Here is a 17,470-nt window from a genome sequence, read left to right as displayed (position 1 = left end):
CAAAGTTAAACATTGTAAGGTATTATTCATATAAGTTTATTGATGTTACGGTTTCTAAAGTACCAAGATATTCAAAAGGCTCTTGTGTTTAATTATTCCTACCTGACAGTTAACACACACGCCTCCTCCTTTGTACCGTCCATGAGTATCTATACTAGCGGACAAACTATTGACTTCTGTATCGTAGACACACTCCGTAGCATGTCCGTAGCATTGACATGGCTGACAGACATTAGCTTCAGTATTAGTACCAGGTGCAAATGGAAGTTGATTGAATAAGGGGCAGCAGTGATCGCAGTTTGGGCCACAAGTATGATGGAGACATTCACATTCAGGGTGCTGGAACAAAAAAGGAAAATTGATATAAGAACATGGTATTTTATTATTATTGTACGATTGGATCTGCAGTTGAACCAAAGTGCGTGATGTGGTGGAAAGTTTTGGTCGGTAAAAGTGGTAATAAGACAAGCCATATCGTTTAGTGTCAAATTATAGATGGACAGAGTATGTTCTCGAATAAAGAACTGGAAATATGAGACCCATGTTTGAATGATATTCGGAGCTGCGCTGAGAGTTGGCGGAAAATAATTACATTTTTTTTTTTATTTATTTAAATTAATAATTGACATTTTAGTTATAATTTTTTTTTTTTTAATTTACAGCAACTAAAATCCAACCAAGCTAGTTTCTGTGGCTTGTTGGTGGAGATTTTATTAAAACTATTATTCATTATTCCATGTCTGCTCCCTAGTTGAAGCTTATGGTGTCCACAAAGATCCTCCAAGCATCTCTGTCAGCTGCCAGCTCTTGTGCATCCTCCCAAGTCAGGTTCGCGTCCCGTAGTTCTGATACGAACGGCCGTCAAACAGTCAGCAGTGGATGTCCAGGACGTCGAGAACCTGATGCCTTAAAGTAGGCAAGGGTGGTTTAGGCTCTCAGGAGGCATCTGCAGCACATGGCCAAGCCAACCGTATCGCCTCCGCTTGATGACAGTTGTCACCAAAGTTATTAATACTAACTTATGTAATATTACCTCAATTTATTAAACAATGAATTTATAGATATAATTAGCAGCCAAATATTAAAAATATAATCAACAATATTTTGAATATGTCTTAATGATTGTAGACAGGCTGGATTTCCTCCCTAGGGAGTTGTTCAGATCTAAATTTGTTGCAACAGGGAGGGAGAACATTTTTGAGAAGAGAATACGTAATTCTAGCCATTTACAGGGCTTATGACTTGTCATTGGCCGGTTTAAGCGGCCACTTTACACAATGTGTAACATTCACCATTCTGCCTATGTTTAAACATCCACATTTACTCAACTCCTCCATCTGTTGACTGTATTCTGAGAAAAAAATACACGTGATTAATGAGGAAGTTCAGTGCCACGGAAAATGGACATAAAAATGTTTTCTTACACGCGGTAAAAATTAAGGCATTTAATTGTACGGCGAAGTTTCTCGAAAATATTTGAAAAAAGTATTAAAAACGATTTTAATAAAAATGAACTACTTTGAATTACGTCACAAGTTCACTCTAATAAACCAATTATAGTGATAGATTTTTGGTTTCCGGGAAGCCAACTCACCAATCAGCAGAACTCTCCGACGAGAACTTGTGACGTCACGTTCGGAGTAATTGCAAAACTTAAAAAAATCATAGAGCCGACAAAAAATATTTTGACTTAGTGTGATAAATAAATGATTTTTTAAAAAAACTACTGAGCTTTCTCATTTTATCATTTTAACCTTCTCAGTACCAGCGTCATTCCTCAGGTACAAGAAAAAAAATCTCGTTATTTTGTTATCCAATCTATATTTATATTCTTTACAAGACAATATAATTTTTATGTTCGTAGCCCACGGTTGTTCTGATGTTTGTGTTTTAAAATGACTGTTGTCTAAATTATTATATATTTTTAAAAATCTTTATAATGACTGTTTTTTATTTTTTTATTCTTATAAATATGTATAAATTTAAAAAATAAATTGTTTTTATTTATTTAACTTAGGCTATTAATATAGGCCTTTTGTACTCTGTACTTTTATTTTACACCCCAGCCACAGCCCCATGTCATTTCTGAAGTACATGTTTTTTTGTGATCTATGCAAGCTTAAAAAAAAATTCCATGAGAATATTTGAAAAAACAATAGAATTTATAAATACAAAAAAATATAAAATTTATCTCTGGTACTGAAAGGGTTAAGGTTTCTTTTACTAGTTCACTCCATAAATATTTAAAAACCACTTTTTTTTTTCCAACGAAAATAAGGATATACATTTACAATTTATATCAATAATTGGCATTAGACCCTCATACTGGTTAGTGTTTCTTACCCCGCGTGCCACATTATGTCTGCAGTTCTGCGAGTGTCCTGAACAAGTGCAGCGTCCTCCAATGGTGATGTCCCTGATGGTGTAATATCTTCTTTCAGGACGTCCGGCGCCGTGAGCTCCCAGGAGCCTTAGTCTCACGTACCTGGCCACATTCCACTCACTAGTGCCATTAGATATCAGAGACACGTGAATCTGAAAAAAAAAAGATGTTTGTAACTGAATTTAATACAAGTATAGTTTTTGCTATCATTCGTGTAATTTCAATATGGCGATGAGAAAGAATGACAATATCCAACATAACCCCTCTATATGAGTTTCCAAACTCACAGTGAAAGGGGCAACAAACACAGTAGATTTAGATTCAATTGAAATCGCGATAATTAGTTAATTGAAAAAAAAATTTTTTAGTGCGACCAAAACTGTTGTTTTGAAGTCAAATAATGTATATAGGATAAATTTAGCCTGATGTTTTTACATGAGAATAGCTACCGAGTCAAAAACATTCGTTCAGGGCTCCGGTTCTAATTCACACTCAGAACCTGTATTCTTCATCCAGATAGTTTAAGGTATTTTTTATATATATATTTATAATTAAGTTAGATTGTAAAACTATGTTTAAACGGCTCTACAATAAAGATGACAAATGAGTCCAGGGAAAGAACGATCAAAGTCACTTGGGGAGAATTGGAAGAAAAACGAACTTTTAATTTGAAAAACTTGTACCAAATTAAATGTAAACTAATTGTCAATAAAAGTGACACAAATGCTGTCTGATATAAATCCACTTTCTTACAATTCTTATAGAAAATTTCTGAAAATGATCAGTCGTTTAATTTAATTGTAGCAGATTATTAGAATTATCCTGAACGATATTGTTTTAAATATTGTAAATCAAGGTATAGAGCCTTCTTAACTAGAATAAGCTGCCTGTGAGACATTTTAGGTTCATTGGTTTCTTGGATTCATCGTTTTTGCATCAATAAGCCCATAACTTCCCCATGGCCAATTAATGACTGTCGGGCATTAATAGTATGACAGTTTTCACATTTTTAATGCATAATGAAAATGAACATTGTTTTCTATAAAATTGCACCCCAAAAAAAATCCACTGGAGAAACGTTTCTTGATTTGCCTCAACAACATGGAATAGGGAATGTTTCACGCGTGATTCTCTTTAGGATCTTACCCAGTCCTCTGGAAGTTCAGAAAGTAATACAATGTATTTTACTAAATCAATTAAATTTTTTAAATAAATTCACATGTTACATTTCAAATCCATTTTTAATCTTTAAAAATGATCACATTGAATTTTCAAAAGCGAGAAACGAATTTCGCGAATGGTGTTAAATATTGGAATACTTTAACGAAACAACATTTTTAAAGTGAAAAAGGAAAGCAATAAGAAGATACTTAATGTTATTTTATTTGGCAGACATGTAACGTCATCTTCCACTTAATTTTTGTTTGTACACATTATTTAATGGAATCATCAGTAAATGTCATTTGGAACGAATCTTGAGTGGAACCCATTAGGAGTTAAGAGTTTGGTAACTTAATATAGTACAATCCAATGCCATGCCGGTGATTGGTGATCAAAATGACCAAAGTGACGAGACTCATTTTTTTTTTTTTAAATGTGGCCAAGCCGATGACGAAAACAGTTATGTGTGCGAAATATAACCAGAACGCTGGACGGGTGTTTTTGACTCGATAGCTGCTCTCAAGTAAAAAATTTGAATAAGGAAATCGAGTAGAGATAAGTCCTTCTCGTTGAGTAGTTGTTAGCGCGTTTGTTTATCATTCTTCAGATCATGGATTCGATTTCTCGTTGAATGGACGTAAAATTTTGATTTCAAAGGGTGTTTTAACTGCAATATTTTATTGTTCTTTGACTGGCAACTTAAGTGTAGGATGGAACACCTTGCATTTATGTAACATTGGTCAAAAAACGTTGCATTTGGTTTACAAATGCATAAACTATTTTTTTTGAATTTGTTGACTTTTGTGAAAATTGGATTTTCAAACAAAGGTCTAAAGCAAAATCAAAAGCATTATTTTTGTTACATCATATCACTTTTAATAATTTGGCTTATAGTTTAAAAATGCGGGTTTATTTATACACCCTTTCCCTTCATTTTAACAATTCAAATCGTATACCGTAACTCAGTTTATGTAATTTTCTCACTTTTTCAAGATGATCTCAATCGTAATTACATAGCCAAAGTCAGAGTAATCATATTTTAATGACTTAGGCGGGTTCTTATGGGTTTATGGACGAATAAACGGCTGGGGAAGGTACAGAGAACAGAACTTAAGAGTATTCTAAAGTTTAATTGGATAATGAAGCAAAGTGATGAGATCGCGCGTTTCACTTGTTGCTATACATCCAGCTGGTAATTATTTTAGAATTGAAGTTTATTAGTCTTGTTCCAGCCTTATTTGGTACGAATTAGCGAAGACTTAATCAGGAAATGGCTTTATAATATTAACGGCTAATGTGACCTACATAAGTATGTATTGACAAGTATTTATTTTCTAACGGTCACCATATTTCTTTCTCCTCCCCATATATCTTTAATTAGGGAAAATTTGGAGGAAAAAATATAGTAGACCGTTAGAAAATAGATACTTGTCAATAATTACAAAGAGATACATACTTGTGTAGATATGCTAATGTTCTTATAATGTTTACATTTTTTACATTTTTTTTTTTACATATTTTTTGCACCACAACAGGCCAGATGGCCTAATTACAGTGGTGAATTACATCACAGAGCACCCAGGCTTGAGAAAAATCACATTTTAATTTTTGTGTTCTAACCAGGAATCGAACCCGGAACCTTCCGTGCGTGAGTCAAGCGTCTTGACCACTACACCACGGAGGCCGAGAATGTTCAATATGTTGGCAAATTATCTTAAGAAAATAGTTGTTTTAAACAAAATTTTGTGTTTGTTGAGTAAATGGTTCATAGATTCGATTCGAGAGATAGTGATTTACATGTTTTAAATTAAAAAATAAAAAATAAAAAAAAAATACTTAAGTTCTTATTATTTAAACAAAAATTTCAATTTTCAGACCATTTTCTAAAATTCGTAAATAACTTGTGTTAGAAAAATGAAAATTAAGTTGCGGTAGGGTGGGATTTAAACCTCGGACCTTCGGTCCGTGAGTCCACAATACTACCACGAGACCACAACCCGGTTAAATAATATATGTTAATGTATGTATAAATGTATGTTTTATTTTTATGACTTATTTAAAAAAAATATTTCATAGTCCCTGAACTGGTACCTGAAGCGTAAGACTGATCATCTTACCTTCATGTAACAAAAATGATCAAGATACGCTGCGATTGGTGTACCGATGCAGTTCCCTATGCACCATTAGGTGTGGAAAGGGAATGATGATGATATCCACTATAGTCCCATTTAGCCGAATTTCCGGATCAACCGAATCACCAAAATGCTTTTTGTATTACCATGTTCCATAATGCTTTTATCCAGTATGCGTCACAAAAAAGAAGAAAAAAAACGGCCAAACTATTTATAAGCAACTACGATGTTTGGAAACGTCGTGGTGTACCTTGAACAACGAGAAGAAACATCTCATGCTGAGCTGCTTCTCATTATACGCCTTAGAGATAGAGCTCCAAAAAACGTTCCTCTCATATAAAGCAAAAGAAAATATCATGTTTTTATACATCCTCGATTTAGTTTTGTATTCCATCATGCAGGAATGTTTTTATGTATTTTTATAAATTTCGACTAGTGGCATGGGAAGTAGAGAGAAAAGGAGGCAGAGACGTAGTGTGGCAACATTACATGCCGCACGTCATGCTCCTCGTCGTGCCCACCGTTCCTTATTTTGTCAGTTTTTAAGCGCGAGTCAAAAGACCGGCAATATGAGCGCGAGTGGCTGGCCACATAATCGCGTGGTCGCAGTATACATCGAGCGCTCACACGACGCGCGCTTCATTTTGAATGATGTATATTTCTTTGTACGGCATTGATATAATTAGCTTGACTAAAAATGCATAGCGCGCACGCTGCCACAGTTTCATCGTCCATTGTGTAGAAAGACAAATAACAAGGGCGAAGCGTCGCGATTAACTGCGCGAGTAGAGCAGTGTGTGGGCAGAGAGCGCAACATCGGGCGAGAGGGCGGCAGCGCGAGGAGCAAAGTGATGAGCAGCGCAAGGAGCATAGTGTGGCGGGGCTATTAGGTGATTCGAAACGAAAAAATGAAACTCAGTATCCATAGACAGCGCTTTTATCAATTTTAATGAATAATTGCAAATATTAGTTCTATTTTCGGAGGAAAAACTACAAAACTCGGTTTACGGAATTTTTACACTGCATTGGTTGTAGCGATTATTATAACAATATAATTTATGTGCATTTTCAAAAACCGTGTTCAAAATAAAAAAAAGCTTATCTTATTTTCCCGCATACAAACATACAACAGCGGACAGCCAGGATGCATGTGACCGACGCATTATACCTTTCTCTCTTTAATAATAATCACGTTGTCTTGATATGCGCTATTTGTAAGAAATTTCATATTTATACGAGCTTTAGATTTTATGTATTTCTCATTAAATTCTTATCATAATATGTTTATTTGTAAAATTAATAAAATAACGAAAACTGTTAAAATAATCACAAAATAATTTATTTGGTCAGCAAATTTACGATTATCTTAGATTCAGCTTGGATTCGATTATTTTTAATAAATTTGTTGAGAGAGTTTCATCGAATTCGGTTAAACGGGACTGTGGTATATATAAATTTTTTACCAATAAATTATAGCCCAAACATGAATTACACTTTTCGTTTTTCTGTCTGTTTTCTATAGATTTTTAAGTAAAATATTGACCTAACGTTTTAGCACCCGACGACAAATTGGTTGAAAAATGCTTTATTGGGACATACGTATTTATTGTATTTTCACGCTTTTTTAATTCCCATATTTATTTTGTTTTCCGAATAAAGGCTTCATTTTAAATTGTTTTACCTCTCCATTTTCCGGTGGTTGCGCTTTGGAGTAGAAGGCTGTGCAGGTTGCTTCAGGTCCGGAGAGAGGTTTCGGTTTGCCCATCACAGCCGGGAGACTGTGGACATCCTGGCACTCTGAAGGTGTCTTTGCGAAGTATTGCCACGTAACAAAGTCTTCAAGAGACAATGTAGACCGCTCCAGCACCCACGTGGCTGGTCTGGACGAAGGGCCAGCCCGTATAATTACGTGCGCTATTTCGTAAACCTGAAACAATTAAAATGTATAAATATAAAACAATTGGTATACTTTTCAATGTGGATTGTACTGTACATTCTTAGTGAAATTAAAATCGATATATTCAAATATTTTTTTTTCAAACTGTAAGTATAAACTATGTGTTATACTGTTTTTGGCGTTGATAACCATATAAAGAAATATATTATGATACATTTCCTGTCACTCCAAAACTATTTTTTGTATGCTAAAGTTATGGGTTTAATGTTCATGGTTTATTTTTTAATGTTTGCCAAATATTTTTCTTGTTATTTTGTTTATTAACATAAATGTTTCGTATTATGTTTTTATGGTTATATTTTTTACACTTTTTTAAAGGCACAAGCCGTTAAAAAAACAAAAAGTATGTACTTATAAAACATGTGTATATTAATATCACTGGATCAAACGTCAACTTATTAATACTGTTACGTCTGCGTTGGAGGTATTTTTATAATTACATATACAGTACTATAGTGCTTTTTGGGTAGCTTAAATTCTTAACATTTTGTATTCAGCATATTATTACAACAGAGATGGAGAACATTTGGAAAAGAATATATGGAAGTCTAGACCTATGACCTGACAGTGACCACTTAAACTACCCAATGACAAGTCATACGCCCTATACTTACATATTACTTCACTGAAATGTTCTACGTTCATTTTGTAGTGGTTATCTTAACAACTCTCTAAGGGGTGAAATCCAGTCTTTGTCTACAAACATTTCGACTAACTAAAAATATACTTAATTTTCTTTCATTTCGTTAAAACACGTTTTCAAGTTTTGCTATTTTTCAATATGTGGGTTTGGTTTACGCAAATTTAGATCCGCCTTTCTGCTAATTTCTATGTTTATTGATAGAAAGTATTCAAAAAATATATATTTTAAATTTTCAAAATACACAATTATGTTTTTAAGATTAGCGAGCAAGAAATTAGGAATCAAGTTTAAAACACGGATTCAGGTTACAAAAAACTACACCTATTTAGGCAGTTTGTAATTATTTTGTAATAATAATTCAAAGTCAAACTAGACAAAATTATTATTATTATTTATTTTTTTTAAATAAGAAATATTAGCGTTCTTATAATTTCCCCTAATATTTCAATTTTGGTGGCCATTTTCAACGAGTTGTAAATAACTCACTATTAGAAAATGGAAATCAAGTTGGGGTAGAGTGGGGTTTAAACCCCAGACCTCCGGCCCGTGAGTCCGCAACACTAGCCACGGGACCACAACGCGACATTTAATTACAAAATTATAGTCACTACTTAGATTCCATTAACGACATACATGGGTATCGGAGAATTTCCCTTAGAGTTTTAACCTAATAGAGTCGCCCATAGAGAAAAACCATTCTACGATTATGGATCACGAAGTTAGCTATATCGTCGCTTCAGTCCTTTTTAACCAACAGATAAAAACACAAATCTGCAGAAATAGAGCTTTCAAGTTTTTTCTTACGAAATAGGCATAAATAATGACCACAACTTGAGACAAAATTCGTTTGAAAAACTCCTTCACCAATAAAAAAAAAAACTATTTTTGGAATTTTATAAATAAAGGCTATCTCAGAACTTCTGTACACTTAACTCAATTTCATTAAAAATGGTCTGTTGGACAAAAATGAATTAAAGTGACGACATATTACAGGAATACCACGAGCCGTAGGTACTTGGGTTGAGAATTTCAAGCGCAAACCGAAACCGTCCATTATACGTTTGTTGTTAAACTAAAAACCAAACTAAAATTAAACCAAAAATTTGAAACGCTTTTGTTCCATGCAGTGGAGCTTAAGGGCTTTTCTAGAGAATTATCACTCTAAGGAATTCCATAGTTTATTAAAAGCTAATCAATAAATTGAGAACACACATATTTATTTACACCCGAAAACTTTCTACAATTTATGTTTAAATGCAAAACAGTTTGATTGATAAATAAGCAAGGAGTAGCAGATGAACGAATAAATGTGTTTTTAAGCTTTTAAAAATTAAAAAAAACGCTGTCTACTAGACAAAAAACTATTATGTGTTTCCTACTTTAAAAACAAAGGTTTACAAAACAGACAGTAAGCACCTACCAGGGGCGAACCGTGTATAGAAGCGATTATGCGCAGCTTACCATTATATTTGACTAACTATAATAATGTTTTATAGTAACTTTATTTACAGAAAAACAAATAAATAATTAACATTTATTTTTAATCATTTCCACCGTTTGCATTTTTATCCTAAAATAAATATAATATTAATAAAGCGCGCCAGCGACTGCGGTGAGCCAAGAAACTAGCCGATTATTCCAGTTTATTTTTTCAAACTAATAAGTATACTTTATTCTGAATGTATTAACTCCAGTGCGGATTTTTTTTCCTAGATTAAACTTGCAGATTACACAAATTATTTGAAGATTCTTGATTTGGAAAACAGTATTTCAAACATTTTTTCTTTAGGACTATTTTTCTTTGAGATGGTACTTTCGACATAAGACCATAATTACTTTCATGCGTCATATTGCAGGACAAATAGCGCTCCACGCGGCCGTTTTTAGCACTATTAATTACTAGAACAATTCGGTAAGTTGACATTTCAATTGAATACCTAATATCGACTGAATTCATAGTGCTATTTTTGATTTATTTTGAATGAATTATATATTAAAGCAATGTATAATATATCTATATAATATAATATATCACGAAGTTACATCGTTTGAGTTGATTTCATGGATGAGAGTTGTTGTATCACACTGAACCACAGAAAAATTACAATTTATAGTTTATATTACTTACATTATATTATGTACCTCCTATGTAGGTACAAATATATGATTTTTTTTTATAGCTTACCTGTAAATAAAATTACCATTCGCCACTGATACCTACATATGTTTTTAAACATTTTTGAGGTAAATAATATGATAAACCCAAACTGTAAATTTGAAATGAACATGATATTGTATTCATGTCAAGGATTTTCAAAATGCAAATTGGATGGAGAGGATTAAAAGATAACTCTTGAATAACAGACGAAATATTACGTTTTCATGTAATAATCTTCTTTTAGCACAGGTATTGTAGATAAATGGCTTTTATCTGGCTCTAATAATTATATTTACTCTCTCAAGTGGACGTTATATGTGTTCCTACGAAACATGCTTCACAAAACATGTCATAATATGATTAATAATAATTGGATTACTGATTTGTTGAACATCATGAAAAATAGCTGCTACACATGAATTGCAAGTCATAAAGTGTCAAACACATTAATGACAACAATGTTTTGAGATAGTCCGAATGTTTGTAGACAAGAACTGAAGTCAACCCCCTAGAGGGCTGTAAATATTTATTAATTTATTAACGGTCATTGTCCATATATAAAATTTATAGGTTTATTTATTTTTATTTTACGTTATTCCAGTAAAATGGCTATATAGCGCAGAGCCAATTCTACCATATAAACATGAACATAATTATAAACATAACCATAAACATAAATATAAATATAAACATTAATATAACAATAAACATTGATATAACAAGAAACATAAATATAAACATAAAATCATATTTTATATTTGCGGCACTTATGGTGGTCTTAGCATATCGCGCCATCGCTCGAACAACGGTGAATGGATCCACCCTGCAGTTGCTTGGAGAATTTCGTTATTAGAGCTTTTCAGGCGTTACTATAGGCTCCAGACTCTTAGACAAAGTAGGGCAGCGAAGGTGTTTATCCGTCCAGCTGTAAACATTTCAGTGGCACTGCAGTACCAAGGCAATCTGAATAATTGTCTGTTTGAATTATTATACGTGACTTTTAATTTATTCCATGTTGCTTGCGTATAGTTGTTTTGAATGTAACAGTAAAATAATAGTTAAAAACAATTTTTAAAAAAAAGAAGCATTGACAAACATAAGGGACATCCAGACAAGATCTGGACTATTTATTTAGTGCTTGTTTAAATCGTTGTAAACTTAAACGAAAAAAGTCTAGATCTTGTATTGAATTTACAATACGACAAAGACGGGTCATTGGAGAATTAAAGCCTTAGTTTGTTCTATGCTGATCAATGAACAGTACTTCATTGTTTCTCAACCTACGAGTCGGAATATTGATTTTGACTTATCCCAGTAATGATGAAACATCGATTCTACCATTTAGTATGCCGAACGTATATATGGAATCAATATTAGTTCTACGTTTTTGTAGACTAGAAATATTTAACATTGACTCTATATCAGCATAAGAATAATTACCTCTCTCTAGTCCAAGCATCCACGCTACTTTTCGAAGCAAGCAATGTTGGACTGATTCAATGTGATTTATGCGATTAACATTGAACGGAGAGCAGACCACGAAGGCATATTCTAGAAGAGGGCGAACAGTTGAGCAATAAAGAGTTTTGATTGTACGGACATTAGTAAAATAAGAGGAAATTCTGTTAATGAAGCCAAGTAATTTCAGTGATTTATTTTCTGTATTATCTATATGCTCATTGTATTTAAAGTCCAAAACAACTCCTAAATCTCTGATGAACTAAACTACATCAATTTTGGAGTTTTCTGTTAGGTACTCGAAGGAAATCGGTTGTTTTGTTCTATGAAACGACATTTTTTTGCATTTTTAATATTTAATTCAAATTTATTGACTTTACACCATTATAAACATATTACAACAGGGATTTAGCACATTTTAGAGAAGGAAATATAGAATCTAACCATATAGCAAGAGCTGAAACCTTTGTTGTTACGGGTGAGATTCATATGATTCAATTATTTCATCCACACACTAGGCAGCGCCTGAAAATAGAATATTTATACTTTCCAAACCAAGAAAATTTTAACAAGTTTACAAAATTATTACAAAATTTACAAAATTATTACAAAATATTACAAAACAAAGCTTTAAGAATCATTTTGAAAAAAAAACTACCGATACACAAGTGTAAATTTGATGTTAAAAGAATTCAAGCAAATATTATTAAAAAAAAAAAAAAATCGAAAAAAAAATACAAAGCCGACATGAACATGATCACAATACCAGAGAAAAGATAAAAATCATACTTGCATTTTAAAAGCCAAGTCGTAAAGTTCTATTTTATTTAAACCAGTAAAAAAATATTATGAAATGGGAAAAAACATACGAATGAAAATATTAAAATTCAAACAAAAGGTTAAGAAATATGTTTTATGTAACTTTTAAATTAAATGTTTTTACATTGTTATTATTAGAGCACACATAAGAATAAGTTAATGAGTGCCCTATTTCAGGATTCAAAATAAAATTATAATTCAATATATTTTATAAAATCTGTTTTAAAACGAAGCAGTTCTGATCAATTGTATCAGATACTGTGTACAGTTTAACATAGTTTAATTTATCGGTCGAATGGTCACGTACAATAATCGGAACAAATCATAGATGGAGCGTAGGTAGGCACCGACGAATTGGGGAGAAATACTTTTGTGAATGCAGTTATGCGTGTCAAATGCATTTAATTGTGAATAATGTGCCTAGTATGTAGATGTAGATACTTAAAGTATTTAAATCAAGTTTGTGTCGATTGATATAGAAATTTCAGAAAAATGTTGCTTTTTATTAATGACTAGTAGAAAACTTCTTCTTTCTCCTTCCTTTTCCGCATATGATGGTGCATAGGTCACTGTATTAGTACCAATTTTTTTACAGCAGCGCATACTATTTATTTATTTATTTTATTTTATTTGGGATTTTTACAGCTATTACATAAACAAAATAATTAGAAAAATCTTAACAATACTTAAGCCAATTTAAAAAATCCACTGTTAATATAATGACACATAATATATAAGAAAAGAAGTTTTGTAATTGTATTTGTGTGAAGTTTGTATTCGTGTGTATGTGAATGTGTGTATGCGTGAATGAATGAGGGAGAGGATACATGTGCGTGTGAGAATGAATGAGGGAGAGGGTGCGTGTGTATGGGTGCGTAAGTATGAAAAAAATATTTGCTTAAAACTTGTAAATTGTATTAAAAATGGTCAAATGACGAAATGATATAAATTGTTTTTTTTTTTTTTTAAGTATGGTAAATTTCAAAACCGTATTCTGAAAAAAAAGCATTTTATTTTTTAAATTTAACTGATACACATCGAATGAATAATGTGCGACGAGTCCTATACAATACAGTAGGTAACCACAAAATGCAGTAAATACGAAATAATGACAACAATAAAATAAGGTTTGACAATACGATATAGCAGCGTGTTTTGATAGTTTTTTTACATGACGGTAAGATGATCAGTCTTGTGCTTCAGGAGCGTAAAAATACTTAATAAAGTGTCGGAAATCGAACTTGAGACCTCTTGCATGGCAGGCAAACGCAATGAAAACTACGCCATGAGGCCGACAAAGAAAGTAGAAAACTAACGGAAACCCTAGTAGAAAACTAGTAGAAAACATAAGAACGAAAATATAAATATATTTTAATAATATATATATTTTTTTGAATCCTGACTTTTATATAATTATATCTGTTTATTTTATTTATTTAGGTATGTCATAACTAAAACTATGATGGACAGTGAACAGAAGTGAGTGGGTGTGAAAGTCTCTAAGCTGTCTACATTATATTCTATGTATAGTAAACACGATTATAAAACAAATATAAATACTTTTTAAATGTCATGTCATAAAAACAAAAATTTGCGTTTTTATGATTTACCCAAATTTTTAATTTTGAGAACTATTTTCTACGACTTGTAAATAACTTACTATTAGAAATGGGGATCAAGTTGGGGTAGAGTGGAATTCGAACCATGGACCTTTGAGCCGTAAGTCCGAGACACTAACCACGGGACCACAACCCGATCCAATTATATTTAGGATTCCATCATTCAGCGACAGATAAAGTAATCGCATCAGATTTTAACCAACACAATGTAAAATGGTAACCAAATCGGAAATATTCGATCTGTAGGACGGTTTGCAAGTTAGTTAGTTGTTTCGGTGGGTGACAAAACAAAATATTGCACACAACTTCACAGAATCAAAGATATATGGATGTTTAAACATGGAAAAAATGGTGAATATTAGACAGTGTTTAAAGTTGCCACTTAAACAACCAATGACAGTTAGTGATGAACTCAATTTCCCCTATTTCACAATCCAATGAAGTGCTTATTATGTACTTCCAAATAACTTTCTCTTTCGGCATAAAGATGCTAAGGCTACCCTATTACAGAGAGTTCCTTTGGACAGCTTTTATCATTCGGTAGGTAACAAGAATTTTTTCCGTGTATGTTGGCACCGCCAGGGAGACTTATGTCATCAAATGTGGTGTGCGGTATGCGGTGGACAAACTGTCAAGTTATAATATAAATGCCTTAATTACCATATTTTCTTCTCTAAAATGTTCTCCATCTATGTTGTATTATTTTAATCTAAATAACTCCCTGTGTGGTAAAATCCAATCTTTGTCTACTAATATCTGGACAAACTTAAAATCATCGAATGAGGAAGTTCAGTGCTACTGGGAATTGTATTTAAAAAATGGGGTCTTACCAGGCGGTAAAAATTAAAGCATTTGTACTGTGAAATTTCTCGAAAATGTATGAAAAAAATTAAATAAAAATGAACAACTTTGAAATGTCACAGGTGCTTGTGAACAATAACCGATCAATTGCGATATGTGTTGTGATAGATTTCTGGTTTCCGAGTAGACATATTTTGACAGCAACGGGTTTCTACTTTTAAAAGTCAACACAACTCACTGAGGATAACTCGTGACGTCACGGGCGGAGTAATTTCAAAATTACATAACCAAATAAAATACATAGCATTGATAATACGGTAAATAAGATTTATATTTTCTAAATATTTCAACTTAGTTGAATAAATTAATAACAATTTTTTTTTTAAATTAAAAAAAAAATTGCAGTAATTTTTTTTGTATTTTTTTCTTTATTGTCCTTTTATTGAATATTTTATTGTAGTAAAAATATTTTTTTTTAAATGTTTATAATTTTATATTTGAAGGTACAGCAGAGTAAAAAATAGAATGAGAGATTATAAATGTTTATTTTAATCACATAAATCAATCAATATTAGGTCCTAAGTCCTGTAAATACCTTGAATTCCATGTTCCCTAAAGATGTTCTCCATCCCCGCTGAAATATCTGTCATAATACCCATATAACAAAATGTTATTCGGTCAATATCAGTAATGATCTAGGTCCAAAATGTTATAAATTTGTAATGTTCCCCGTAAGGTTCCAAGTTCCCGTGAGTGCACCGCTCGGCCAGGACATTCCTCTTACAGGATAACAAAGGATCCGTTGGGTAATCGGCGCACGTAACAAATAAGGACACAATAAATTAGATCCTTTTATCGGATCAGGACCGGCGCGGCGCCTCCTGGGGAGGTATTAGGCAAGACAACAAGATAGTGCTTCCAGGGTAGGCTGCTTATTGAATTTGGAGTTGGTTCTCTTTTTATAATTTCATCGAAAATTTAAATTTTCTGCAATTCGATATGTTAATTCCACTTTTATTTATTTACAAAACTTCCTAGCCTAACCTTACACAGATTGACAAAAAAAAGCGTTATGGAAAAATTAAAAAAACATGAACCAATATGTACCAACTAATTTATATGCAAACAGTTTTTTTCATATTTTATAAATGAAATATAATTTGGTTCAAATGATTTTCTTAAATTTTTAAAATTTGCAAAAATTTTCTTTATGACGTAAATAATCGTGTTAGAAAATGGGAAACACGCTGCGGAAGAGCGAGGTTTGAGTCAACGGACCACAATCTGTCTCTAAAAAAATTACATTCAGATCTCCCTTGCTTTATATTTATTAAACTTTTTGTACGTAATGTTATTTGTACATTGGCAGGCTTACTGCCAAACGGCAATTTCTTCCAACCAACCAATAAAATAAAAGTTTTATTTTTATAATTTAAGTTACTCTTTTTTCCTTTTTTCCATTGAGTAATAGTTTCGATTTAAGGTAATTTATAAACTTAAGCGTTTATTTCTATTTTTATATATCTTAAGCTTTTTATTTTTTTTTCTATTGAATATGTTCTGTGGCTTGAATTATAAAAATAAAATTTTTATTTTATTGGTTGTTTGGAAGAAATTGCAATTTGGCAATAAGCCCGCCAATATACAAATAACATTATGTTCAAAAAGTTGAATAAATAAAAAAAATACAGAACATATTCAATAGAAAAAAAAGATTAAAAAGCTAAAGATATATATAAAAATATAAATAAACGTAATAAATTACCTTAAATCAAAACTATTACTCAATGGGAAAAATGAAAAAAAGAGGAAAGAGGAAACAGGAAAGGAGGAGAGATTAAGGAAGAACAATGAAAGCATCCACCCCTTTCCCGAAACTGTTCTTTCTTCAGTCTCGCATATCAATAAACAAATAAACTTTTAAAACTTTCATTGTACCCCTCACTGCAGTATTGTCAGTTTGTGATCAATCAAATACACATTGTCAGCACAATCACCTTTTTCTAATTTCCCAGTATTACAGTGGAGGAATACAGTGTTAGTTCCAAATTAAGACCGCGGCCGCACGCTCCAGATCCCGCATCGGATCAGATTAAGGAAGAGAAAGGAGATGTTTCTTCAGACGTGATTTAAACAGAGATAAGTAGTAACATCTTTGACGGTGGATGGGAGATGATTCCACAGTCGAGCCACATGGACACTATATGAGTTAGAGAAGAAAGATGAATTGTGGATGGGTATTAAGAGAGTGCCTTGAGAATTAGAACGAAGAGGTAAACCATGAACTAAAAAACGTTTATACATCTTTTTATACACGCACGTACAATAAAGTATGCCTG

General features: G+C 32.3%; 1 protein-coding gene across 1 annotated transcript in view; it reads right to left on the bottom strand.

The window, feature by feature from the left end:
* wb (wing blister) overlaps window positions 1–17,470 on the bottom strand; it is a 484,046-nt gene that overhangs the window by 200,413 nt on the left and 266,163 nt on the right. The window contains exons 4-6 of the mRNA XM_088242593.1: window positions 7,358–7,603; window positions 2,344–2,535; window positions 103–339 (exon numbers count right to left, since the gene is read on the bottom strand). Of these exons, the coding sequence (XP_088098719.1) occupies window positions 103–339; window positions 2,344–2,535; window positions 7,358–7,603 (675 nt within the window). The remainder of the gene's footprint in view (window positions 1–102; window positions 340–2,343; window positions 2,536–7,357; window positions 7,604–17,470) is intronic.

The sequence above is a fragment of the Micrasema longulum genome, unplaced genomic scaffold (assembly GCF_059751315.1).
Source record: "Micrasema longulum isolate JH-2025_06_02 unplaced genomic scaffold, ASM5975131v1 h1tg000147l, whole genome shotgun sequence".
Classification (NCBI taxonomy): Eukaryota; Metazoa; Arthropoda; class Insecta; order Trichoptera; family Brachycentridae; genus Micrasema; species Micrasema longulum.
Note: the sequence above shows the minus strand (reverse complement) of the source record. Positions and strands in the feature narration are given on the sequence as shown.